Consider the following 23088-nt stretch of genomic DNA (forward strand, 5'->3'; position numbering starts at 1 on the left):
ATGGTAGCAAACATAGATCCGGGTAGGAAGGTTGCAAGCATTGATCCGTGTAGAGGTAACAAGCATAGGTCCTGGTGGGATGGTAGCAAGCATAGATCCGGGTGGGATGGTAGCAAGCATAGATCCGGGTAGGATGGTAGCAAGCACAGATTCTGGTAGGAAGGTAGCAATCATAGATCCGGGTAGGAAGGTTGCAAGCATTGATCCGTGTAGAGGTAACAAGCATAGGTCCTGGTGGGATGGTAGCAAGCATAGATCCGTGTGGGATTGTAGCAAGCATAGATCCGGGTAGGATGGTAGCAAGCACAGATTCTGGTAGGAAGGTAGCAAGCATAGATCCGTGTAGGAAGGTAGCAAGCATTGATCCGGTTCAGATGGTAGCAAGCATAGGTCCGTGTGGAATGATGACAAGCATAGGTTCGTGTGGGATGGTAGCAAGCATAGATCCGTCTGGAATGATGACAAGCATAGGTTCGTGTTGGATGGTAGCAAGCATAGATCCGGGTGGGATGGTAGCAAGCATAGATCCATGTAGAGGTAGCTAACATAGATCCGGGTGGATGGTAGCAAGCATAGATCCGGGTAGGATGGTAGCAAGCATAGATCCGGGTAGGATGGTAGCAAGCATTGATCTCTGTAGGAAAGTAGCAAGCATAGATCCGAGTGGGATGGTAGCAAGCATAGATCGGGTAGGATGGTAGCAAGGATAGATCCGGGTAGGATAGCAGCAAGCATAGATCCGTGTAGATGTAGCAAACATAGATCCGGGTGGATGGTAGCAAGCACAGATCCGGGTAGAATGGTAGCAAGCATAAATCCGGGTAGGATAGCAGCAAGCACAGATTCTGGTAGGATGGTATAGATGATGGTTCGACATGGCTAGTGAACGATGTATTACTTATAAAACCATCATCAATCATTTTTGTTACACATACTATGACATGTACAGACATTGCGAAATTAACAAGGTTTCAGAACCATACACGCTTTTAATTTGATCAAGAGTTTAGGATTGATAATGTCGCCGGATAATAGATGCCTATTTCAAGATTTTTCTCTATTCTGTATCCAACCGATTTTAATTATCAAACTGGTTTCATATTAATAGAACCGATTGTCACTGTACGGTGAGTGCATGTAGGAGCATATGGATTTGTGTTGTCAACTGATGTGGTATTTCTGATATGACGACATCCCGAACGGATGACCACAAAAATCTACCACTTAGGACTTTATTTAACTGTTCTTTTTTTTAAATCTAATATCACTGACAACAGGAGCAATCATCGGAAACATAACCTTTCTTATGGGAAGAACTATAACGTCTTTAGATGAATGTAAGTGTTATTCCATTGTGTGAGTAAATGTATTGACAACGAACCATTCATCCTTTGTGTCAGCTGCAGCTGTTGACGCGAGTGGTTGCGGCGAGATTTTGAAGTGCCCTGGCAATGTTGTAGATCCGTGTCGCCTACAAGCACTTCAAAAAGTGTCGTCTACAAGCACTTCAAGAAGTGTCGTCTACGAGCACTTCAAGAAATGTCGCATACAAGCACTTCAAGAAGTGTCGCCTTCAAGCACTTCAAGAAGTGTCGTCTACAAGCACGTCAAGAAGTGTCGACTACAAGCATTTCAAGAAGTGTCGACTACAAGCACTTCAAGAAGTGTCGCCTTCAAGCACTTCAAGAAGTTTCGCCTACAAGCACTTCAAGAAGTGTCGACTACAAGCATTTCAAGAAGTGTCGCCTTCAAGCATTTCAAGAAGTGTCGCCTTCAAGCACTTCAAGAAGTGTCGACATCAAGCACTTCAAGAAGTGTCGACTTCAAGCACTTCAAGAAGTGTCGCCTTCAAGCACTTCAAGAAGTGTCGACTACAAGCATTTCAAGAAGTGTCGCCTTCAAGCATTTCAAGAAGTTTCGCCTTCAAGCACTTCAAGAAGTGTCGCCTTCAAGCACTTCAAGAAGTGTCGACTTCAAGCACTTCAAGAATTGTCGTCTACAAGAAGTGATGGCAACTAAATTCCTCTCGACCTTGCGACCAGATTTCGATCATGCTGAGATCAGACTGAGATCCTATATAAAGAGTTCCGTTCGAGAACACTTTAACTGTAGATGGGCATCATGTCGCTAAATCATGGGTAGATTGCGACCGGGGAGACTTTAGTTTTGAAAATTAGTGTACCAAAAGGTTTTAGATGTTCGTAGCTGGAAAGGTTTTTCGGCCCTCGCATCCTTTGGTTGCATTGAACCTGGTGCAAAAATTATGGAAATGGGTACACACATCTGATACCGACGCCGACGCCGACGCCGACGCCGACACCGACACCACGGTAACGTCACAAAACGTCAAATAATTCCAAGAATCACGACATGACCCTTCAATCACTAGATTCACGTTGCTTAACTTCACCTCATGTGTCACCTGTCCGCTGTACACAGGGTCACGTGGCACGCGCCCTCTTAATCCGGACAATGTCAATGGCATCGGAATACGCCGGATTAACGAGGTTCACTGAAAAAATGGAGAAAATGTACTTACACATTTTATTTCTGGTCCATTCACTCGGTCAAGATTCAGCAAAATAATTAAATTAATTAGATGAAATCCGAAAGTTTTCAAATAGAGGTTAATTTATTTTTTGCTTGAAAAGGAAACATACAGACATTTCCAGAATACCTGGTCTAGTTATATGTTCGACCCAGCTTGTTTACCTTGAGGTTAAGCGGCCAAGTCACCTAAGTACAACAGATTTGTCTTAATCTACGTAATGTGAGAAAATAACAAACACGTGAAGGTATCCACGTTATACGAGCTGCACAGACGGCCCGAGTTAGCTGCATCAGATCAAGTACGTATCAAACACTCGACATGCTGCTTTAATCTAAATACTGTCATAACTGTTGGTTTATGGGTCTCTAATCGTCTGTATCATTAACAGATAGCTTCCATATTCCAACAATAAACATCTTAAGGGGGTGCAAGCGGTGCAACATGACTGGCTAGACTTCATCTCGTTACAAGCCGTGGACGTACAAGAGTGGACGTCTGTTATCTCGAACTTCTGATGTCTCGAAGCCTGTCTGTATCTGTTATGTGTTAATGTTAAAGGACTTAAATATGTAAGAATGTTTAACCGAACCACATCTTCCTGTTACGGACGCTATCAAGAATTTAAGGAGAGCCATTTTCTTTAATCATTTACCTATTAAAATGAATATGTAATGTTGTGGCCATACGCTTTAAGATCGTTTAAGAACGTTCTTTTCTAGCGAGTTAGTAGAAAATAACTTTTGAGGAAATGGGCATTACAGATTATCCGTCTTCAGGATGTTAGCGGTGGTTGATGGCTGCCTAAATGGGTCGTGATGTCGTAATAACTAAACTCCGGCTGACGTGGTGGTTGATGGCTGCCTACATTGGTCGTGATGTCGTAATAACTAAACTCCGGCTGACGTGGTGGTTGATGGCTGCCTACATGGGTCGTGATGTCGTAATAACTAAACTCCGGCTGACGTGGTGGTTGATGGCTGCCTACATGGGTCGTGATGTCGTAATAACTAAACTCCGGCTGAAGTGATGGTTGATGGCTGCCTACATGGGTCGTGATGTCGTGATAACTAAACTCCGGCTGATGTGGTGGTTGATGGCTGCCTACATGGGTCGTGATGTCGTAATGACTGAACTCCGGCTGATGTGGTGGTTGATGGCTGCCTACATGGGTCGTGATGTCGTAATGACAGAAATCCGGCTGACGTGGTGGTTGATGGCCTAGATGGTCGTGATGTCGTAATGACAGAACTCCGGCTGAAGTGATGGTTGATGGCTGCCTACATGGGTCGTGATGTCGTAATGACTGAACTCCGGCTGATGTGGTGGTTGATGGCTGCCTACATGGGTCGTGATGTCGTAATTACAGAACTCCGGCTGACGTGGTGGTTGATGGCTGCCTACATGGGTCGTGATGTCGTAATAACTAAACTCCGGCTGACGTGGTGGTTGATGGCCTAGATGGTCGTGATGTCGTAATGACAGAACTCCGGCTGACGTGGTGGTTGATGGCCTAGATGGTCGTGATGCAGTAATGACAGAACTCCGACTGATGCGGTGGTTGATGGCTGCCTACATTGGTCGTGATGTCGTAATTACAGAACTCCGGCTGACGTGGTGGTTGATGGCTGCCTACATGGGTCGTGATGTCGTAATAACTAAACTCCGGCTGACGTGTTGGTTGATTGCTGCCTACATGGGTCGTGATGTCGTAATGACAGAACTCCGGCTGAAGTGTTGGTTGATGGCTGCCTAAATGGGTCGTGATGTCGTAATGACTGAACTCCGGCTGATGTGGTGGTTGATGGCCTAGATGGTCGTGATGTCGTAATGACAGAACTCCGGCTGAAGTGTTGGTTGATGGCCTAGATGGTCGTGATGCAGTAATGACAGAACTCCGACTGATGCGGTGGTTGATGGCTGCCTACATTGGTCGTGATGTCGTAATGACAGAACTCCGGCTGACGTGGTGGTTGATGGCTGCCTAAATGGGTCGTGATGTCGTAATGACTGAACTCCGGCTGAAGTGTTGGTTGATGGCCTAGATGGTCGTGATGCAGTAATGACAGAACTCCGACTGATGCGGTGGTTGATGGCTGCCTACATTGGTCGTGATGTCATAATGACAGAACTCCGGCTGACGTGGTGGTTGATGGCTGCCTACATGGGTCGTGATGTCGTAATAACTAAACTCCGGCTGACGTGTTGGTTGATTGCTGCCTAAATGGGTCGTGATGTCGTAATGACAGAACTCCGGCTGAAGTGTTGGTTGATGGCTGCCTAAATGGGTCGTGATGTCGTAATGACTGAACTCCGGCTGACGTGATGGTTGATGGCTGCCTACATGGGTCGTGATGTCGTAATGACAGAACTCCGGCTGAAGTGTTGGTTGATGGCTGCCTAAATGGGTCGTGATGTCGTAATGACTGAACTCTGGCTGATGCGGTGGTTGCTGGCCTACATGGGCGTGATGCAGTAATGACAGAACTCCGTCTGATGCGGTAGTGGGTGACCTACATGGGTCGTGATGCAGTAATGACAGAACTCCGACTGAAGCGAGTTTTTATTTTTTTAAAGGTCCTTGAAATATTCCAGAGCAAATTGCTCCAGTGGAAACATCACGTGTGTCATTTGAACTACAACTCCTTAATACGCTACCTCACGTCAAACACTCCACCCTCGCCATTAAAATACCAACGTTTCACATCTCAACGCCTCACGCTCCACGTCATGGACGACGTCAGTCCACGTCAAATATATATCAGTCCGCGTCAAACATTCGTCAGTCTTCATCAAACATTAATCTGAGAATGCAAAAAATAAAAATCAGGGATTTTGTAAGGACACTAGAGTTTTTTCTCAAAACCAGAAATGTTTTTATTTAAAACTATGAGCCTAACTTTTTTTAAAATAAAAACTACCTTGCAACAATGTAATTTTTGTGGCAGAAACTTTCTTTTTTCACTGTGAAAATGATAATTACGTTTTTCGAAAAACTTGATAAGATTGGCGCCAGGTGCTAAGACTGAAGTATCCAAGCATGGCTACTCCTGACCGCTGCTACCTAGGTGTGCCATTATCCTGTTGTACGATGAACCACTTCCTGAAACTAAACCCGTATAAACAACACCTCACATTATTCCAGTTTGGGTTTGTTTGTTTGTTGTTTGTTTGTTGTTTGTTGTTTAACGTCGTACTCAGCAATATTCCAGCTATATGACGGCGGTCTGTAAATAATCGAGTCTGGACCAGACAATCCAATGATTGATGTCATGAGCATCGATCCGCGCAATTGGGTGACATTTGGGTGACAATTACGATGACATGCATCAACCAAGTCAGCTAGTCTGACTACCCGATCCCGTTAGTCGCCTCTTATGACAAGCATAGTCGTGTTTTACGGCAAGCATGGCGTGTGCTATTCTACCCCGGATCTTTACGGGTCTCCAGTTTTGGTAATAGCTATCACTTCATTGTATTTTGTAATTAGAAATCCAACAGAAAATTCTGCGAAGTCCGTGACTTCCCAACCTGTAACGCAACGCGGCGTGTTGAAAGACAGCGTGCAATGTGTATTTGGTTACACAATTATATGAAGTCAACAGTACTTTGAGACTTGCAGGTAACACTTAGACAGTGCAGGGCTCACGTCAGATCGCCCACACGCCGGGTGTTTACTGCATGAGATTACTTAAGTCTCGTAATACTGAGTATGCATTGTCAGGCTAAGTGTCACGGGTACAAGTCATGTGCGGCGCGGCTATGCATTATGCATACTAATTTTTAAATCTTTCAAAACAGGTTACATTAAATTCGATACCTGTGTTGAATGACCATGGTAATACTGATTATGTTACACTGACTTTGGAGCTCGGTGCAAAGTTGTGAAAGACGCCGAAACTAGTCCTGCAAAAATTACGTCCCTTAGATGTGCCAGGATCCGCACGTTCGAATCCCATATTCGCTCTGATTATGGTTCCAGGATTGCCATGACAAGACCCGCTTGGGTATTCACCAAAGATTTTGTTTTGTTTGTTTGTTTGTTTGTTTGTTTGTTTGTTTCTTTCTTTCTTTCTTTCTTTCTTTCTTTCTTTCTTTCTTTGATTAACAACCAAACAAAACAAAATCTTTGTTTCTTTCTTTCTTTCTTTGATTAACACCCGTGAAGATTCCGGGGTAGAATAGGTCTTCAGCAACACATGCTTGCCGTATAAGGTGACTATGCTTGTCGTAAAAAGCGACTAACGGGATCGGGCGGTCAGGCTCGCTGACTTGGTTGATGCATGTCATCGATCCCAATTGCATGGATCGATGCTCATGATATCAATCACTGGATTGTCTGGTCCAGACTCGATTATTTACAGACCGCCGTCATATAGCTGGAATATTGTTGAGTGCGGCGTTAAACAACAATCCAAACCAAACCAATCTTTGATTAACCCCGCACTCAGCAATATTCCAGCTATATGACGGCGGTCTGTAAATAATTGAGTCTGGACCAGACAAAGCGGTTGTTTCAATCAGAGGTGATTATTGTGATTTCATACCTCTGACTGGACAATCAGAATCGACAATTTCCAAAATTCGTGGCAGAATACTGTTCACAACTGAAAATATGGGATGAATAATTTTGAATGATAAGACTTTCATCGTCGAAGCTTGTGACATCAAATAAATGAACTCGTGTTTAAACTAAATATATCTGATATAAAAGAGATTCTCCACATATCATAACAGCGTGGAGATGCAGCACACTGTTTAATGGAGGATTGATTTATACATGCCTTTGTTATATAACCGTTCTTCAGATAAATCACAGTACTCGCGCACACATATTCAACTCAGCAGTTTAATAGGAAGACGTCAATTGCCGCTGTAATTGTCAGGTTTCACTCAGCAATAGAATGACAGTGTACCGATGAGCAAGGCACTCCCTCTCAGATACAATGGCTTGCAACGTTGACAGAGGTTTATTTTCCATAAAACCACAATGTTGATGTTGACTGAGAGATATCTTTTGTTCGGTAAACCTTTCAGGGCTTACATAATTGTAGCTTTAAAGAATCCTTACATTGTACATGTTCATTGAAAATATATGTTGTGACAAAATGCATTTAAGTTATGGCATTTAACTTTAACAAAGATTATTTCCCGACACTGAGCAGGTCGTCATAAAGGTACAAGCGCCCTGTTAGTTTTGTCTCCCACGTCGTGTCCCGTCATCGTGTGTCTGACTGGTTTGTTATTTGTTATAATTATTATTATTTGTTTGTTTGTTGCTTGCGGCACTCAGCAGCACTCAGCAATATTTCACCTATATGAAGGCGGTCTGCAAAATGATCGAGTCCATACAAACCAATGACTGATATCATGAGTAACTTCCCACGCCGTGGAAATACGATGAGTGAGTGAGTGAGTATGGTTTTACGCCGCTTTTAGCAATATTCCAGCAATATCACGGCGGGGGACACCAGAAATGGGCTTCACACATTGTACCCATGTCGGGAATCGAACCCGGGTCTTCGGCGTGACGAGCGAACGCTTTAACCACTAGGCTACCCGACACGCATTCAACCAAGTCACCGGATCCATTAAGTCGCCTCGTTGCTAGGGATCAATTCTAAACGGAAACCCCACGGGGAGGCTACACCTCTGGGGATGCATGGATACAGCCCTGTTCTATCAGACATCGGGTTATGTGAACCCACAACCTGAGGTAACATTATAATCAATAAATTGTAAGCGATTCCGTTGCATTTGATTGGCTAAACCACAATCAATGTTCTTGCTTTTAACTTTCCATAAACCACCAAAAAAAATAGGCCACCCCCACTCGCGAACTACTGTTTCAGAATTGATCGATAATAGAATGGGTGGGGCTTGTGTTGTTTCATCGCGATGAATTGACTTAAATGTGAGTTTTCGTTTATTGGTGGTTCCAAGGCTCTTCGCTAACGATCAAAGGCACTTTTTGAGTTACATCAAAATAGGCTGACGTCTTGATGCTGATCAAATAAACACCCCAGTGATCTAACGTATCCATGGTAACATTGTTCTATAATTACCGTCAAACAAGACGCATCAGCGTCACATTATCTTTTAATTTCTTTAAACTTGTCGAATAACTGAATGTATTTCGCTGGGAAGAATTATGGCCAGATGATGTCAAGCGTCTCAGGCCGCGGGGTTGGTTATCAACATACATTGTCCGTGCCACAGCAGCCACAACATTGTCCGAGGAATGGTGCCCTAGGAATTATGACGGCCTCTGTACCCAGGAATGGTCAATCCTTTGAACGTTTCATTTCCACCTGCTGCTCAAGTAGGACATTCAGCAACATGCTGCTCAAGTAGGACATTCAGCAACATGCTGCTCAAGTAGGACATTCAGCAACATGCTGCTCAAGTAGGACATTCAGCAACATGCTGCTCAAGTAGGACATTCAGCAACATGCTGCTCAAGTAGGACATTCAGCAACATGCTGCTCAAGTAGGACATTCAGCAACATGCTGCTCAAGTAGGACATTCAGCAACATGCTGCTCAAGTAGGACATTCAGCAACATGCTGCTCAAGTAGGACATTTAGCAACATGCTGCTCAAGTTGGACATTCAGCAACATGCTGCTCAAGTAGGACATTCAGCAACATGCTGCTCAAGTAGGACATTCAGCAACATGCTGCTCAAGTAGGACATTCAGCAACATGCTGCTCAAGTAGGACATTCAGCAACATGCTGCTCAAGTAGGACATTCAGCAAAATGCTGCTCAAGTAGGACATTCAGCAACATGCTGCTCAAGTAGGACATTCAGCAACATGCTGCTCAAGTAGGACATTCAGCAACATGCTGCTCAAATAGGACATTCAGCAACATGCTGCTCAAGTAGGACATTTAAGCACATGCTGCTCAAGTTGGACATTCAGCAACATGCTGCTCAAGTAGGACATTTAGCAACATGCTGCTCAAGTAGGACATTTAGCAACATGCTGCTCAAGTAGGACATTCAGCAACATGCTGCTCAAGTAGGACATTTAGCAACATGCTGCTCAAGTAGGACATTCAGCAACATGCTGCTCAAGTAGGACATTCAGCAACATGCTGCTCAAGTAGTTCATTCAGCAACATGCTGCTCAAGTAGGACATCTAGCAACATGCTGCTCAAGTAGGACATTCAGCAACATGCTGCTCAAGTAGGACATTCAGCAAAATGCTGCTCAAGTAGGACATTTAGCAACATGCTGCTCAAGTAGGACATTCAGCAACATGCTGCTCAAATAGGACATTCAGCAACATGCTGCTCAAGTAGGACATTCAGCAACATGCTGCTCAAGTAGGACATTTAGCAACATGCTGCTCAAGTAGGACATTTAGCAACATGCTGCTCAAGTAGGACATTCAGCAACATGCTGCTCAAGTAGGACATTCAGCAACATGCTGCTCAAGTAGGACATTCAGCAACATGCTGCTCAAGTAGGACATCTAGCAACATGCTGCTCAAGTAGGACATTCAGCAAAATGCTGCTCAAGTAGGACATTCAGCAACATGCTGCTCAAGTAGGACATTCAGCAACATGCTGCTCAAGTAGGACATTCAGCAACATGCTGCTCAAGTAGGACATTCAGCAACATGCTGCTCAAGTAGGACATCTAGCAACATGCTGCTCAAGTAGGACATTCAGCAACATGCTGCTCAAGTAGGACATTCAGCAAAATGCTGCTCAAGTAGGACATTTAGCAACATGCAAACAAAAGGGCCGCTGTTCCTCTTCCTCCGCCACGCTCGTCCCAGGGCGACGTTACATCACGCCTCGAGCCGCATCGGTAACGGTATCATGTCTAGCAACCAACTCGTTAAGCACACTATTTCATTATTGACTTGCAGTTGCTGCAGTCGGCTGACGTCAGAGAGGGAAGCAGAGATGCAACTTTTACGACAGAAAACACCTTAACTTACAATAACCACCGACACCGAACGTCGGTTATGTTTATATGGGTTAGCTCGACCCCATAAATGCACAAGTGGAATGTTTCGGCGTGATTTAACTGATGCAAATTAATATAAAAACTTAAATTCAAATCCTTCTTATTGTGCAATTGGTTAAGGTACGCGGGCGGAAACTATAACAGTTCAGTGCAAAATTATACTAACTCTATTACATTACACATGGATAGGGCAACTTCTCAGATATACGTAAACACCGATGTGCATACTTTGCGTTAATGCGCTGACTGAAGTCCATTCTCAATTATATTTCATTGAGGAGGTAATTAATAAGAAATGCCTTTGGCTGATTGCCAAACGGATGTGTAGCTTTACAACGTATGCAATGGAATTTGTACACTGAACTCATAAGTTTGGGATCATGGATATTTTTGGGTGATGTGTTTTTGTTCTGAATACTGAACGCACAATTTCATAAAAATATCACCAAATAATTAGGTATATATTTATATCAGGACTTTATCTAGTGCCCCCAGAAATACTAGCTCCAGTTATGACCGTCATATATATATTTATACTCAAAAACCCTTAGACCCGAGAACGTCCAGTTCATTTGTGGCAAAAATACAGACAATGAAAATTGTTGTTTAGGCGAGTTAAATATAACTCTGAGTGCCTCGTTAAAGGAGGATCTTGTTACCGGTTTAAAAGCATGTGTCACAAAACAGAGGGCCTCGGAAGAGAGACCTTTGTCGTAGGTAACGTTTGAGCGCAGCAACTGGGCATAGTTTACTGTCTAACTTGTCTAGTGTGACGATCTTGCTAGCTTTACCGCTGTTGTGTTTATACGTCGATATGTTAAGATGGGCCGCGGAGCTGGAAAGTGAAACGTCCTGCACCTGCAAGGCCGCTTCGTCATCCGAACTACGCACCGTCAGTTCACCAATCCGAAAAAAATCCGTGAAAGGCGACTAAAAACATTGTGTCATAAAGTAGTCTGATTGAAGGGTTGGAAAACACAACAGGTAATGAGTCAATCATCCTGCCCGGTATGTCCTCTGTGATTGGTAGACGCTGGTCTACTGAAGAGTTTAGACACTTAGCCCGATGTAACAACTTCTGAACTTGAAAAGAATTTGATTTGTCCTCTAACGCTGAAATGTAGGTCCTCATTGTTGAAGGTGCTAACTCCAAATGAAACATTTACGCCAAAAAAAGTGCCCAGTTAGGTGTTGCTATCGGTAGCGCCGGCGAAATACCTAGACAATCCCGGGAGAATTCCTTGTACAAATCCCACGCCCTGGTATATGTAGCCTGACTAATCTTACATAGAGCTGCCCCTAATAAAGTATCTAAGTGAATAGATAATTCTCGGGTTGTAGGGGCGGAGGAATCCGCGTTTCCTGCTTGTCTGCCCATGGTGCCTGACTGAGAAATTTGGATATCTGTAAACGAGAAAGTAGGTCTGCCGACTTATTATGTCTTCCCGGTATGTGTTCCGCTCTGAAATTTATATCCCGTTTCAAACACGAAAGAACAAGGTTTGACCAGACCAAGGACATCAACTGGACCCTAACGACGCTGCAGCGTCGGTTCTTTTCTTCTTCTTTTTTCTTTTCTTTTTTTTTTTCTTTTTTTTTTTAGTTGCTTAAATGAGACAGGGCAAAACACGTCTGGAGCGGGCGGCTATCCCAGCGGAGATGCGCATTAATCAGAAAGCTAACGTGGATGACGTCACCGTTTACGTCATATCCTTATAAGTGATGTATTGATTCCCGCTATGAGGTGTAACCGGGCAGCGCACATGAAGCGCAACTGGGGTTTTTCCCATAATTTTCTTTTGAAAAAATTTGCATATAGATATATATACATTGGCTAATGGGATTTATATATATTTATATATATATATATACATGCTAATGGGATTCATATATATATATATGTATCCCATTAGCATATATATATATATATATATATATATGTGTGTGATCCCATTAGCAAATATATATCTATATATATATATAAATCCCATTAGCCAATGTATATATATCTATATGCAAATTTTTTCAAAAGAAAATTATGGGAAAAACCCCAGTTGCGCTTCATGTGCGCTGCCCGGTTACACCTCATGGCGGGAATCAATACATCACTTATAAGGATATGACGTAAACGGTGACGTCATCCACGTTAGCTTTCTGATTAACGCGCATCTCATATATATATATGCTAATGGGATTCATATATATATATATATGTATCCCATTAGCATATATAAAAATATATATATATGAATCCCATTAGCCAATGTATATACACACACGCACGCATGCACGCATGCACGCACGCACGCGCGCGCCAGCCCTGGAGCAAGACACAAGTCAAACAAGCGTTAACATAGATCGATAACTGTTAACATCTTTTTTTAAACAGGAGGACCCATATGATAATAAATCGATAAATGTACCCCAACCCACCACACCCCGCCCCACCCCGCCCCACCCCACCCCAACCCACCCCGTCCCTACCCCCTCCGCATCTATCCCCTCCCTATAAGTGACTGATTTAAAGTGAGTCTGCGATGCGAATACATACAGATGTAAGACGACATATCTCGTTAACCTCTTGCACCTGACGTTTACGAGGAAAGGATTAAATGAGGTATTACATTTAATCCCGGCGCGGTTTAGGATATCACCGAGAATATTCTACTAAGTCCAGTACTTAATGCACCAGTTGGCCTGATAAATTGGATATTTTCATAATCCCAGGATTGGCAGCTGTATGATATTGCAAGAGTTAATTTACGTAAACAGTTGTCTGGTTATCAGCTGCAAGCTGTACAGAAACACGTGGCCTTCCATCACGGATATCTGGGCATCTGTTTCAGATTTGTCGTGAATGATGTATACAAACATTTCCAGTATTAAAACAAGCTTTTCTTTGCAAATATATATAACTCAAGTCTTACGTTGACTTAGACACGAGGAATACGGTTGATGTACGGTGATCAACACTCTAGAGATCCACACACAATGAACGGAGGTATATTTATGTATATACTTTTGATGAGTGGTTGGTTTCGGTCTCTTTTAATGTTTACCGTCGAGCCGCAAAGCGATGTTTGGGCTGTGACTGCAGGCAGTCTTAAGATTACCACTGGCTTATGGGATTCATAGCCAAATCATGTGTAAGACGATTCGAACACTGGTGACTCTCCTTTGAACTCAAAGTAATTTCATTAGAGTGGGTCTTTTTTGTAAGAAATTATTTTCAAGCATATTCTAGAAGAAATGTTTGTTTTTTAAAAAGGATCACAGCCCACCATCCCTGCCCGAAATTCAAATGGTCGGTCAAAACGAGGCGAAGATCACACATGGGTCCAGGGTATATAGCATGGCGGAATGGAAATATAATACATATAGATCATTCAGGTTGATCAGGCCTAAGTCGCCTGCTGGACTTTAGATATGATTGAAAGGTATCGGACCTAGATAGCCAGTTAGACTTTAGATATGATTGAACGGGATCAGACCTAGATAGCCAGTTAGACTTTAGATATGATTGAACGGGATCAGACCTAGGTAGCCAGTTAGACTTTAGATATGATTGAACGGGATCAGACCTAGATAGCCAGTTAGACTTTAGATATGATTGAACGGGATCAGACCTAGATAGCCAGTTAGACTTTAGATATGATTGAACGGGATCAGACCTAGGTAGCCAGTTAGACTTTAGATATGATTGAACGGGATCAGAATTAGATAGCCAGTTAGACTTTAGATATGATTGAACGGGATCAGACCTAGGTAGCCAGTTTGGACTATAGATATGATTGAACGGGATCAGACCTAGGTAGCCAGTTAGACTTTAGATATGATTGAACGGGATCAGACCTAGATAGCCAGTTAGACTTTAGATATGATTGAACGGGATCAGACCTAGGTAGCCAGTTAGACTTTAGATATGATTGAACGGGATCAGAATTAGATAGCCAGTTAGACTTTAGATATGATTGAACGGGATCAGACCTAGGTAGCCAGTTTGGACTATAGATATGATTGAACGGGATCAGACCTAGGTAGCCAGTTAGACTTTAGATATGATTGAACGGGATCAGACCTAGGTAGCCAGTTAGACTTTAGATATGATTGAACGGGATCAGACCTAGATAGCCAGTTAGACTTTAGATATGATTGAACGGGATCAGACCTAGGTAGCCAGTTAGACTTTAGATATGATTGAACGGGATCAGACCTAGGTAGCCAGTTAGACTTTAGATATGATTGAACGGGATCAGACCTAGGTAGCCAGTTAGACTTTAGATATGATTGAACGGGATCAGAATTAGATAGCCAGTTAGACTTTAGATATGATTGAACGGGATCAGACCTAGGTAGCCAGTTTGGACTATAGATATGATTGAACGGGATCAGACCTAGGTAGCCAGTTAGACTTTAGATATGATTGAACGGGATCAGAATTAGATAGCCAGTTAGACTTTAGATATGATTGAACGGGATCAGACCTAGGTAGCCAGTTTGGACTATAGATATGATTGAACGGGATCAGACCTAGGTAGCCAGTTAGACTTTAGATATGATTGAACGGGATCAGACCTAGATAGCCAGTTGGACGTTAGATATGATTGAACGGGATCAGACCAAGGTAGCCAGTTAGACTTTAGATATGATTGAACGGGATCAGACCTAGATAGCCAGTTAGACTTTAGAAATGATTGAACGGGATCAGACCTAGATAGCCAGTTAGACTTTAGATATGATTGAACGGGATCAGACCTAGATAGCCAGTTAGACTTTAGATATGATTGAACGGGATCAGACCTAGGTAGCCAGTTAGACTTTAGATATGATTGAACGGGATCAGACCTAGATAGCCAGTTAGACTTTAGATATGATTGAACGGGATCAGACCTAGGTAGCCAGTTAGACTTTAGATATGATTGAACGGGATCAGAATTAGATAGCCAGTTAGACTTTAGATATGATTGAACGGGATCAGACCTAGGTAGCCAGTTTGGACTATAGATATGATTGAACGGGATCAGACCTAGGTAGCCAGTTAGACTTTAGATATGATTGAACGGGATCAGACCTAGATAGCCAGTTGGACGTTAGATATGATTGAACGGGATCAGACCAAGGTAGCCAGTTAGACTTTAGATATGATTGAACGGGATCAGACCTAGATAGCCAGTTAGACTTTAGAAATGATTGAACGGGATCAGACCTAGGTAGCCAGTTAGACTTTAGATATGATTGAACGGGATCAGACCTAGATAGCCAGTTAGACTTTAGATATGATTGAACGGGATCAGACCTAGGTAGCCAGTTTGGACTATAGATATGATTGAACGGGATCAGACCTAGGTAGCCAGTTAGACTTTAGATATGATTGAAAGGTATCGGACCTAGGTAGCCAGTTTTGACTATAGATATGATTGAACGGGATCAGACCTAGGTAGCCAGTTAGACTTTAGATATGATTGAAAGGTATCGGACCTAGGTAGCCAGTTAGACTTTAGATATGATTGAACGGGATCAGAATTAGATAGCCAGTTAGACTTTAGATATGATTGAACGGGATCAGACCTAGATAGCCAGTTAGACTTTAGATATGATTGAACGGGATCAGACCTAGGTAGCCAGTTTGGACTATAGATATGATTGAACGGGATCAGACCTATGTAGCCAGTTAGACTTTAGATATGATTGAACGGGATCAGACCTAGATAGCCAGTTGGACGTTAGATATGATTGAACGGGATCAGACCAAGGTAGCCAGTTAGACTTTAGATATGATTGAACGGGATCAGACCTAGATAGCCAGTTAGACTTTAGATATGATTGAACGGGATCAGACCTAGGTAGCCAGTTAGACTTTAGATATGATTGAACGGGATCAGACCTAGATAGCCAGTTAGACTTTAGATATGATTGAACGGGATCAGACCTAGGTAGCCAGTTTGGACTATAGAAATGATTGAACGGGATCAGACCTAGGTAGCCAGTTAGACTTTAGATATGATTGAACGGGATCAGACCTAGATAGCCAGTTGGACGTTAGATATGATTGAACGGGATCAGACCTAGATAGCCAGTTGGACGTTAGATATGATTGAACGGGATCAGACCTAGGTAGCCAGTTAGACGTCAGATATGATTGAAAGGTATCGGACCTAGGTAGCCAGTTAGACGTCAGATATGATTGAAAGGTATCGGACCTAGGTAGCCAGTTAGACGTCAGATATGATTGAACGGGATCAGACCTAGGTAGCCAGTTAGACTTTAGATATGATTGAACGGGATCAGACCTAGATAGCCAGTTAGACTTTAGATATGATTGAACGGGATCAGACCTAGGTAGCCAGTTTGGACTATAGATATGATTGAACGGGATCAGACCTAGGTAGCCAGTTAGACTTTAGATATGATTGAACGGGATCAGACCTAGATAGCCAGTTGGACGTTAGATATGATTGAACGGGATCAGACCAAGGTAGCCAGTTAGACGTCAGATATGATTGAAAGGTATCGGACCTAGGTAGCCAGTTAGACGTCAGATATGATTGAAAGGTATCGGACCTAGGTAGCCAGTGTTCCGTTTTGGACCTCAGATTAAATGGGATCAGGTGGGCGAAGTGGCAGCTTTGTGGAAACGCATGTGACATTGTAACCCCCTAGAAATATGGTTTGTGCTGACAAACCTACAAATATAATCAGGAGCAACCGGGATTCTCACCCGCGATCATCGAAGCGCAAAGCACAAAGCGACGACAACTTTGGCCATTTGGCCACCTGTGCCATTGTCTCTTAGTAGTTGTGTTAAAGTATAAGGCCGGGTGTAGTAATAGTGTAGTATATAGTCTCGATGTAGAAGTGGTGTAGTATATAGGCTGGATGTAGTAGTGTTGTAGTACATAGGCTGGATGTAGTAGTGTTGTAGTATATAGGCCGGGTGTAGTAATAGTGTAGTACATAGGCTGGATGTAGTAGTGTTGTAGTATATAGGCCGGGTGTAGTAATAGTGTAGTACATAGGCTGGATGTAGTAATGTTGTAGTATATAGGCCGGGTGTAGTAATAGTGTAGTACATAGGCTGGATGTAGTAGTGTTGTAGTATATAGGCCGGGTGTAGTAATAGTGTAGTATATAGGCTGGATGTAGTAGTGTTGTAGTACATAGGCTGGATGTAGTAGTGTTGTAGTATATAGGCCGGGTGTAGTAATAGTGTAGTACATAGGCTGGATGTAGTAGTGTTGTAGTATATAGGCCGGGTGTAGTAATAGTGTAGTACATAGGCTGGATGTAGTAATGTTGTAGTATATAGGCCGGGTGTAGTAATAGTGTAGTACATAGGCTGGATGTAGTAGTGTTGTAGTATATAGGCCGGGTGTAGTAATAGTGTAGTACATAGGCTGGATGTAGTAATGTTGTAGTATATAGGCCGGGTGTAGTAATAGTGTAGTACATAGGCTGGATGTAGTAGTGTTGTAGTATATAGGCCGGGTGTAGTAATAGTGTAGTACATAGGCTGGATGTAGTAGTGTTGTAGTATATAGGCCGGGTGTAGTAATAGTGTAGTACATAGGCTGGATGTAGTAGTGTTGTAGTATATAGGCCGGGTGTAGTAATAGTGTAGTACATAGGCTGGATGTAGTAGTGTTGTAGTATATAGGCCGGGTGTAGTAATAGTGTAGTACATAGGCTGGATGTAGTAATGTTGTAGTATATAGGCCGGGTGTAGTAATAGTGTAGTACATAGGCTGGATGTAGTAGTGTTGTAGTATATAGGCCGGGTGTAGTAATAGTGTAGTATATAGGCTGGATGTAGTAGTGTTGTAGTACATAGGCTGGATGTAGTAGTGTTGTAGTATATAGGCTGGATGTAGTAATGTGATAGTACATAGGCTGGATGTAGTAATGTTATAGTATATAGGCTGGATGTAGTAGTGTTGTTGTACATAGGCTGGATGTAGTAATGTTATAGTATATAGGCTGGATGTAGTAATGTGATAGTACATAGGCTGGATGTAGTAATGTGATAGTATATAGGCTGGATGTAGTAATGTTATAGTATATAGGCTGGATGTAGTAGTGTTGTAGTACATAGGCTGGATGTAGTAGTGTTGTAGTATGGACTGACTGTTGTTCGTCAGTTTTCCGCTGACCCACCCCGGTCTCCCAGGAGAGGCCGACAATGTATTCGCCGTCACGTTGCTCGGCGTGAGATGGCATCACAAGGAAATTCTTAGACTGGACCCTGTTTACCTGAGTAAAGGGGAAAGGTCAAAGGGTTTAGTTTCAAAATAAGGGGGCGATTATTTTATATTCCTGTAGTGTGTGGGGTGAGTGGGGTGGTGGTGGGACGGTGAGGGGTGGTGGTGGGACGGTGAGGGGTGAGGTAGTGCTGAGTTTTAGGTTTCAAATTAATCTTTTCCCGAAAAAGCCGGAATTTTAAATTTGCCTCCAAGTTTTACTACAACAAAATTTTTCACTGGATATGATGGGTGTTTAGCTCCTTCTTTAGGTGAAACAATAGTGGCGTTTTGAAGAAAATATATTCGAAAAAATATTCGTTCCCTTTGTCAAACGCCGAGTCAGCTTGCATCCTATTCAGCTGAAATTGGCAGGTAGGAATATAAACAGAAAGAGGGAAAGACATTGCGAACGTTGTGATGAAAGTAAATGACATCGAAGATAAGAGTCGCTTTATTCATATTTTGAATTAGAAGAACGCACTCCGATACATTGTGTGACTATCCACAATAAAGAAGGAAGAAGATCATATCAGAAAGGTTGTGTGACTATCCACAATGAAGAAGGAAGAAGATCATATCAGAAACGTTGTGTGACTATCTTCAATGAAGAAGGAAGAAGATCATATCAGAAACGTTGTGTGACTATCCACAATAAAGAAGCAAGAAGAACATATTGAGAAATGTTGTCTAACTATCCACAATGAAGAAGCAAGAAGTTCATATCAGAAACGTTATGTAACTATCCACAATAAAGAAGCAAGAAGATCATATTGAGAAACGTTGTGTAACTATCCACAATAAAGAAGCAAGAAGAGCATATTGAGAAACGTTGTGTGACTTTCCACAATAAAGAAGCAAGAAGAGCATATTGAGAAACGTTGTGTGACTTTCCACAATAAAGAAGCAAGAAGAGCATATTGAGAAACGTTGTGTAACTATCCACAATAAAGAAGCAAGAAGAGCATATTGAGAAACGTTGTGTAACTATCCACAATAAAGAAGCAAGAAGAGCATATTGAGAAACGTTGTGTAACTATCCAAAATAAAGAAGCAAGAAGAGCATATTGAGAAACGTTGTGTAACTATCGACAATAAAGAAGGAAGAAGATCATATCAGAAAGGTTGTGTGACTATCCACAATGAAGAAGGAAGAAGAACATATTGAGAAATGTTGTGTGACTATCCACAATAAAGAAGCAAGAAGAGCATATTGAGAAACGTTGTGTGACTTTCCACAATAAAGAAGCAAGAAGAGCATATTGAGAAACGTTGTGTAACTATCGACAATAAAGAAGGAAGAAGATCATATCAGAAAGGTTGTGTGACTATCCACAATGAAGAAGGAAGAAGAACATATTGAGAAATGTTGTGTGACTATCCACAATAAAGAAGGAAGAAGAGCATATTGAGAAACGTTGTGTGACTTTCCACAATAAAGAAGCAAGAAGTTCATATCAGAAACGTTGTGTAACTATCCACAATAAAGAAGCAAGAAGAACATATTGAGAAACGTTGTCTAACTATCCACAATGAAGAAGCAAGAAGTTCATAACCGAAACGTTGTGTGACTATCCACAATAAAGAAGCAAGAAGAACATATTGAGAAACGTTGTCTAACTATCCACAATGAAGAAGGAAGAAGATCATATCAGAAACGTTGTGTGACTATCCACAATAAAGAAGCAAGAAGATCATATTGAGAAACGTTGTCTAACTATCCACAATGAAGAAGCAAGAAGTTCATATCAGAAACGTTATGTAACTATCCACAATAAAGAAGCAAGAAGAGCATATTGAGAAACGTTGTGTAACTATCCACAATAAAGAAGCAAGAAGAGCATATTGAGAAACGTTGTGTGACTTTCCACAATAAAGAAGCAAGAAGAGCATATTGAGAAACGTTGTGTGACTTTCCACAATAAAGAAGCAAGAAGAGCATATTGAGAAACGTTGTGTAACTATCCACAATAAAGAAGCAAGAAGAGCATATTGAGAAACGTTGTGTAACTATCCACAATAAAGAAGCAAGAAGAGCATATTGAGAAACGTTGTGTAACTATCCACAATAAAGAAGCAAGAAGAGCATATTGAGAAACGTTGTGTGACTTTCCACAATAAAGAAGCAAGAAGAACATATTGAGAAACGTTGTGTGACTATCGACAATAAAGAAGGAAGAAGATCATATTGAGAAACGTTGTGTGACTATCCACAATAAAGAAGCAAGAGGAGCATATTGAGAAACGTTGTGTGACTTTCCACAATAAAGAAGCAAGAAGAGCATATTGAGAAACGTTGTGTGACTATCGACAATAAAGAAGGAAGAAGATCATATTGAGAAACGTTGTGTGACTATGCACAATAAAGAAGCAAGAAGAGCATATTGAGAAACGTTGTGTGACTTTCCACAATAAAGAAGCAAGAAGAGCATATTGAGAAACGTTGTGTGACTATCCACAATAAAGAAGCAAGAAGAGCATATTGAGAAACGTTGTGTGACTTTCCACAATAAAGAAGCAAGAAGAACATATTGAGAAACGTTGTGTGACTATCGACAATAAAGAAGGAAGAAGAGCATATTGAGAAACGTTGTGTGACTATCCACAATAAAGAAGCAAGAAGAGCATATTGAGAAACGTTGTGTGACTTTCCACAATAAAGAAGCAAGAAGAGCATATTGAGAAACGTTGTGTGACTATCGACAATAAAGAAGGAAGAAGATCATATTGAGAAACGTTGTGTGACTATCCACAATAAAGAAGCAAGAAGAGCATATTGAGAAACGTTGTGTGACTTTCCACAATAAAGAAGCAAGAAGAGCATATTGAGAAACGTTGTGTGACTATCCACATTAAAGAAGCAAGAAGAGCATATTGAGAAACGTTGTGTGACTTTCCACAATAAAGAAGCAAGAAGAGCATATTGAGAAACGTTGTGTGACTATCGACAATAAAGAAGGAAGAAGATCATATTGAGAAACGTTGTGTGACTATCCACAATAAAGAAGCAAGAAGAGCATATTGAGAAACGTTGTGTGACTTTCCACAATAAAGAAGCAAGAAGAGCATATTGAGAAACGTTGTGTGACTATCGACAATAAAGAAGGAAGAAGATCATATTGAGAAACGTTGTGTGACTATCCACAATAAAGAAGCAAGAAGAGCATATTGAGAAACGTTGTTAAACTATCCACAATAACAAAGGAAGAAGGGGATATTCAGAAACGTTGTTTCCACAATAAAGAAGATGACCTACACAATCTAGGTTCTTGTGGGTTGATTACTTTAGAAACACGCAGCTATTCTAATCTGTCTACCGTATTACTTCTGATAACATCCCCATGAAGATTCCGTGTAACAATATGTCCCCACCAACCAATACTAAGGCGACTTAATGGATCGGGTGGTCAGACTTGGTGAATTGGTTGATATATCAATCACTGGATTGTCTGGCGCAGACTAGATTATTTACAGGTCTGTTTAGCGTAGCGTTAAACCCACAAACGAACAAACCTCTGAAGACACGTATGCTTTATCTTTTCTCAATCTGGTCTAATTGTGAAACAACTTGGCCATGCAGATAACTCTACGGATCTGTAATGTTCCATTTAATCACCACAATTTAGCTCCATTTACGGAACGACGATGGTGGTCTCTGCGAATGGCAATCTTTGAATCAAGAAATCGAGACGAAAGAAAGTCCTGGACCACGCACCCTAATCAACATGTTTCATCCACGTAACAGATCAGTATAACTGTTACTGCTGCATGCCGCCATGTAACACGTGAACCCAGAGGAGGGATATTCTCGGAGCCGGTGTTGCGTCATTAGTATCTTCGAGACATCTACATTGTTAAGCATGCAAATAAACAAATACAGCGGATTTTAAACCATAAAAACCTCAATCACGATAACCTTTGTCTTGAGCAGCGTACCATGTCAACGCGCCGGCGTATGAATACATTATTTTAGGGCGACATATGACCCTGACCCTTGGGTTTGAAAGTAAGTACAGTTATGATAACTAACTTATGAGAATTAACTCTTATTTCCCATACAGGTGGAAATGTTTAGTGTTTTACTTCCATTGTACATTTCAGCGCTTATTGTTCAGTAAAAGCGATTAATCGTCGCATTGCTCCATTGTTAAGAATAATTCCATGTGACGTCACTCGGAATTACGGATTATCTCCCCCTTTGTAGATGATGATTAACACAATCGGTTCATTCGGAACAGTTGAAACACATCTCTGAACACATAGAGCTTAAAAGCTTTGAGGTGAAGGTGAGGTGAAATTGGGTTTAACGTCGCGTCCAAGATT

At 41.8% G+C, this 23088-nt stretch overlaps 1 protein-coding gene across 1 annotated transcript in view; it reads left to right on the forward strand.

Annotated features, from left to right (window-relative positions):
* The first annotated feature begins 9139 nt into the window (after positions 1-9139).
* Positions 9140-23088, forward strand: part of LOC125372429 (extensin-like) — a 68486-nt gene continuing 54537 nt past the window's right edge. The window contains exon 1 of the mRNA XM_048382458.1: positions 9140-9234. Coding sequence (XP_048238415.1) covers positions 9140-9234 — 95 coding nt within the window. The remainder of the gene's footprint in view (positions 9235-23088) is intronic.

The sequence above is a fragment of the Haliotis rufescens genome, unplaced genomic scaffold (assembly GCF_023055435.1).
Source record: "Haliotis rufescens isolate VD_foot unplaced genomic scaffold, xgHalRufe1.0.p SCAF_4, whole genome shotgun sequence".
In the NCBI taxonomy this organism is placed as follows: domain Eukaryota; kingdom Metazoa; phylum Mollusca; class Gastropoda; order Lepetellida; family Haliotidae; genus Haliotis; species Haliotis rufescens.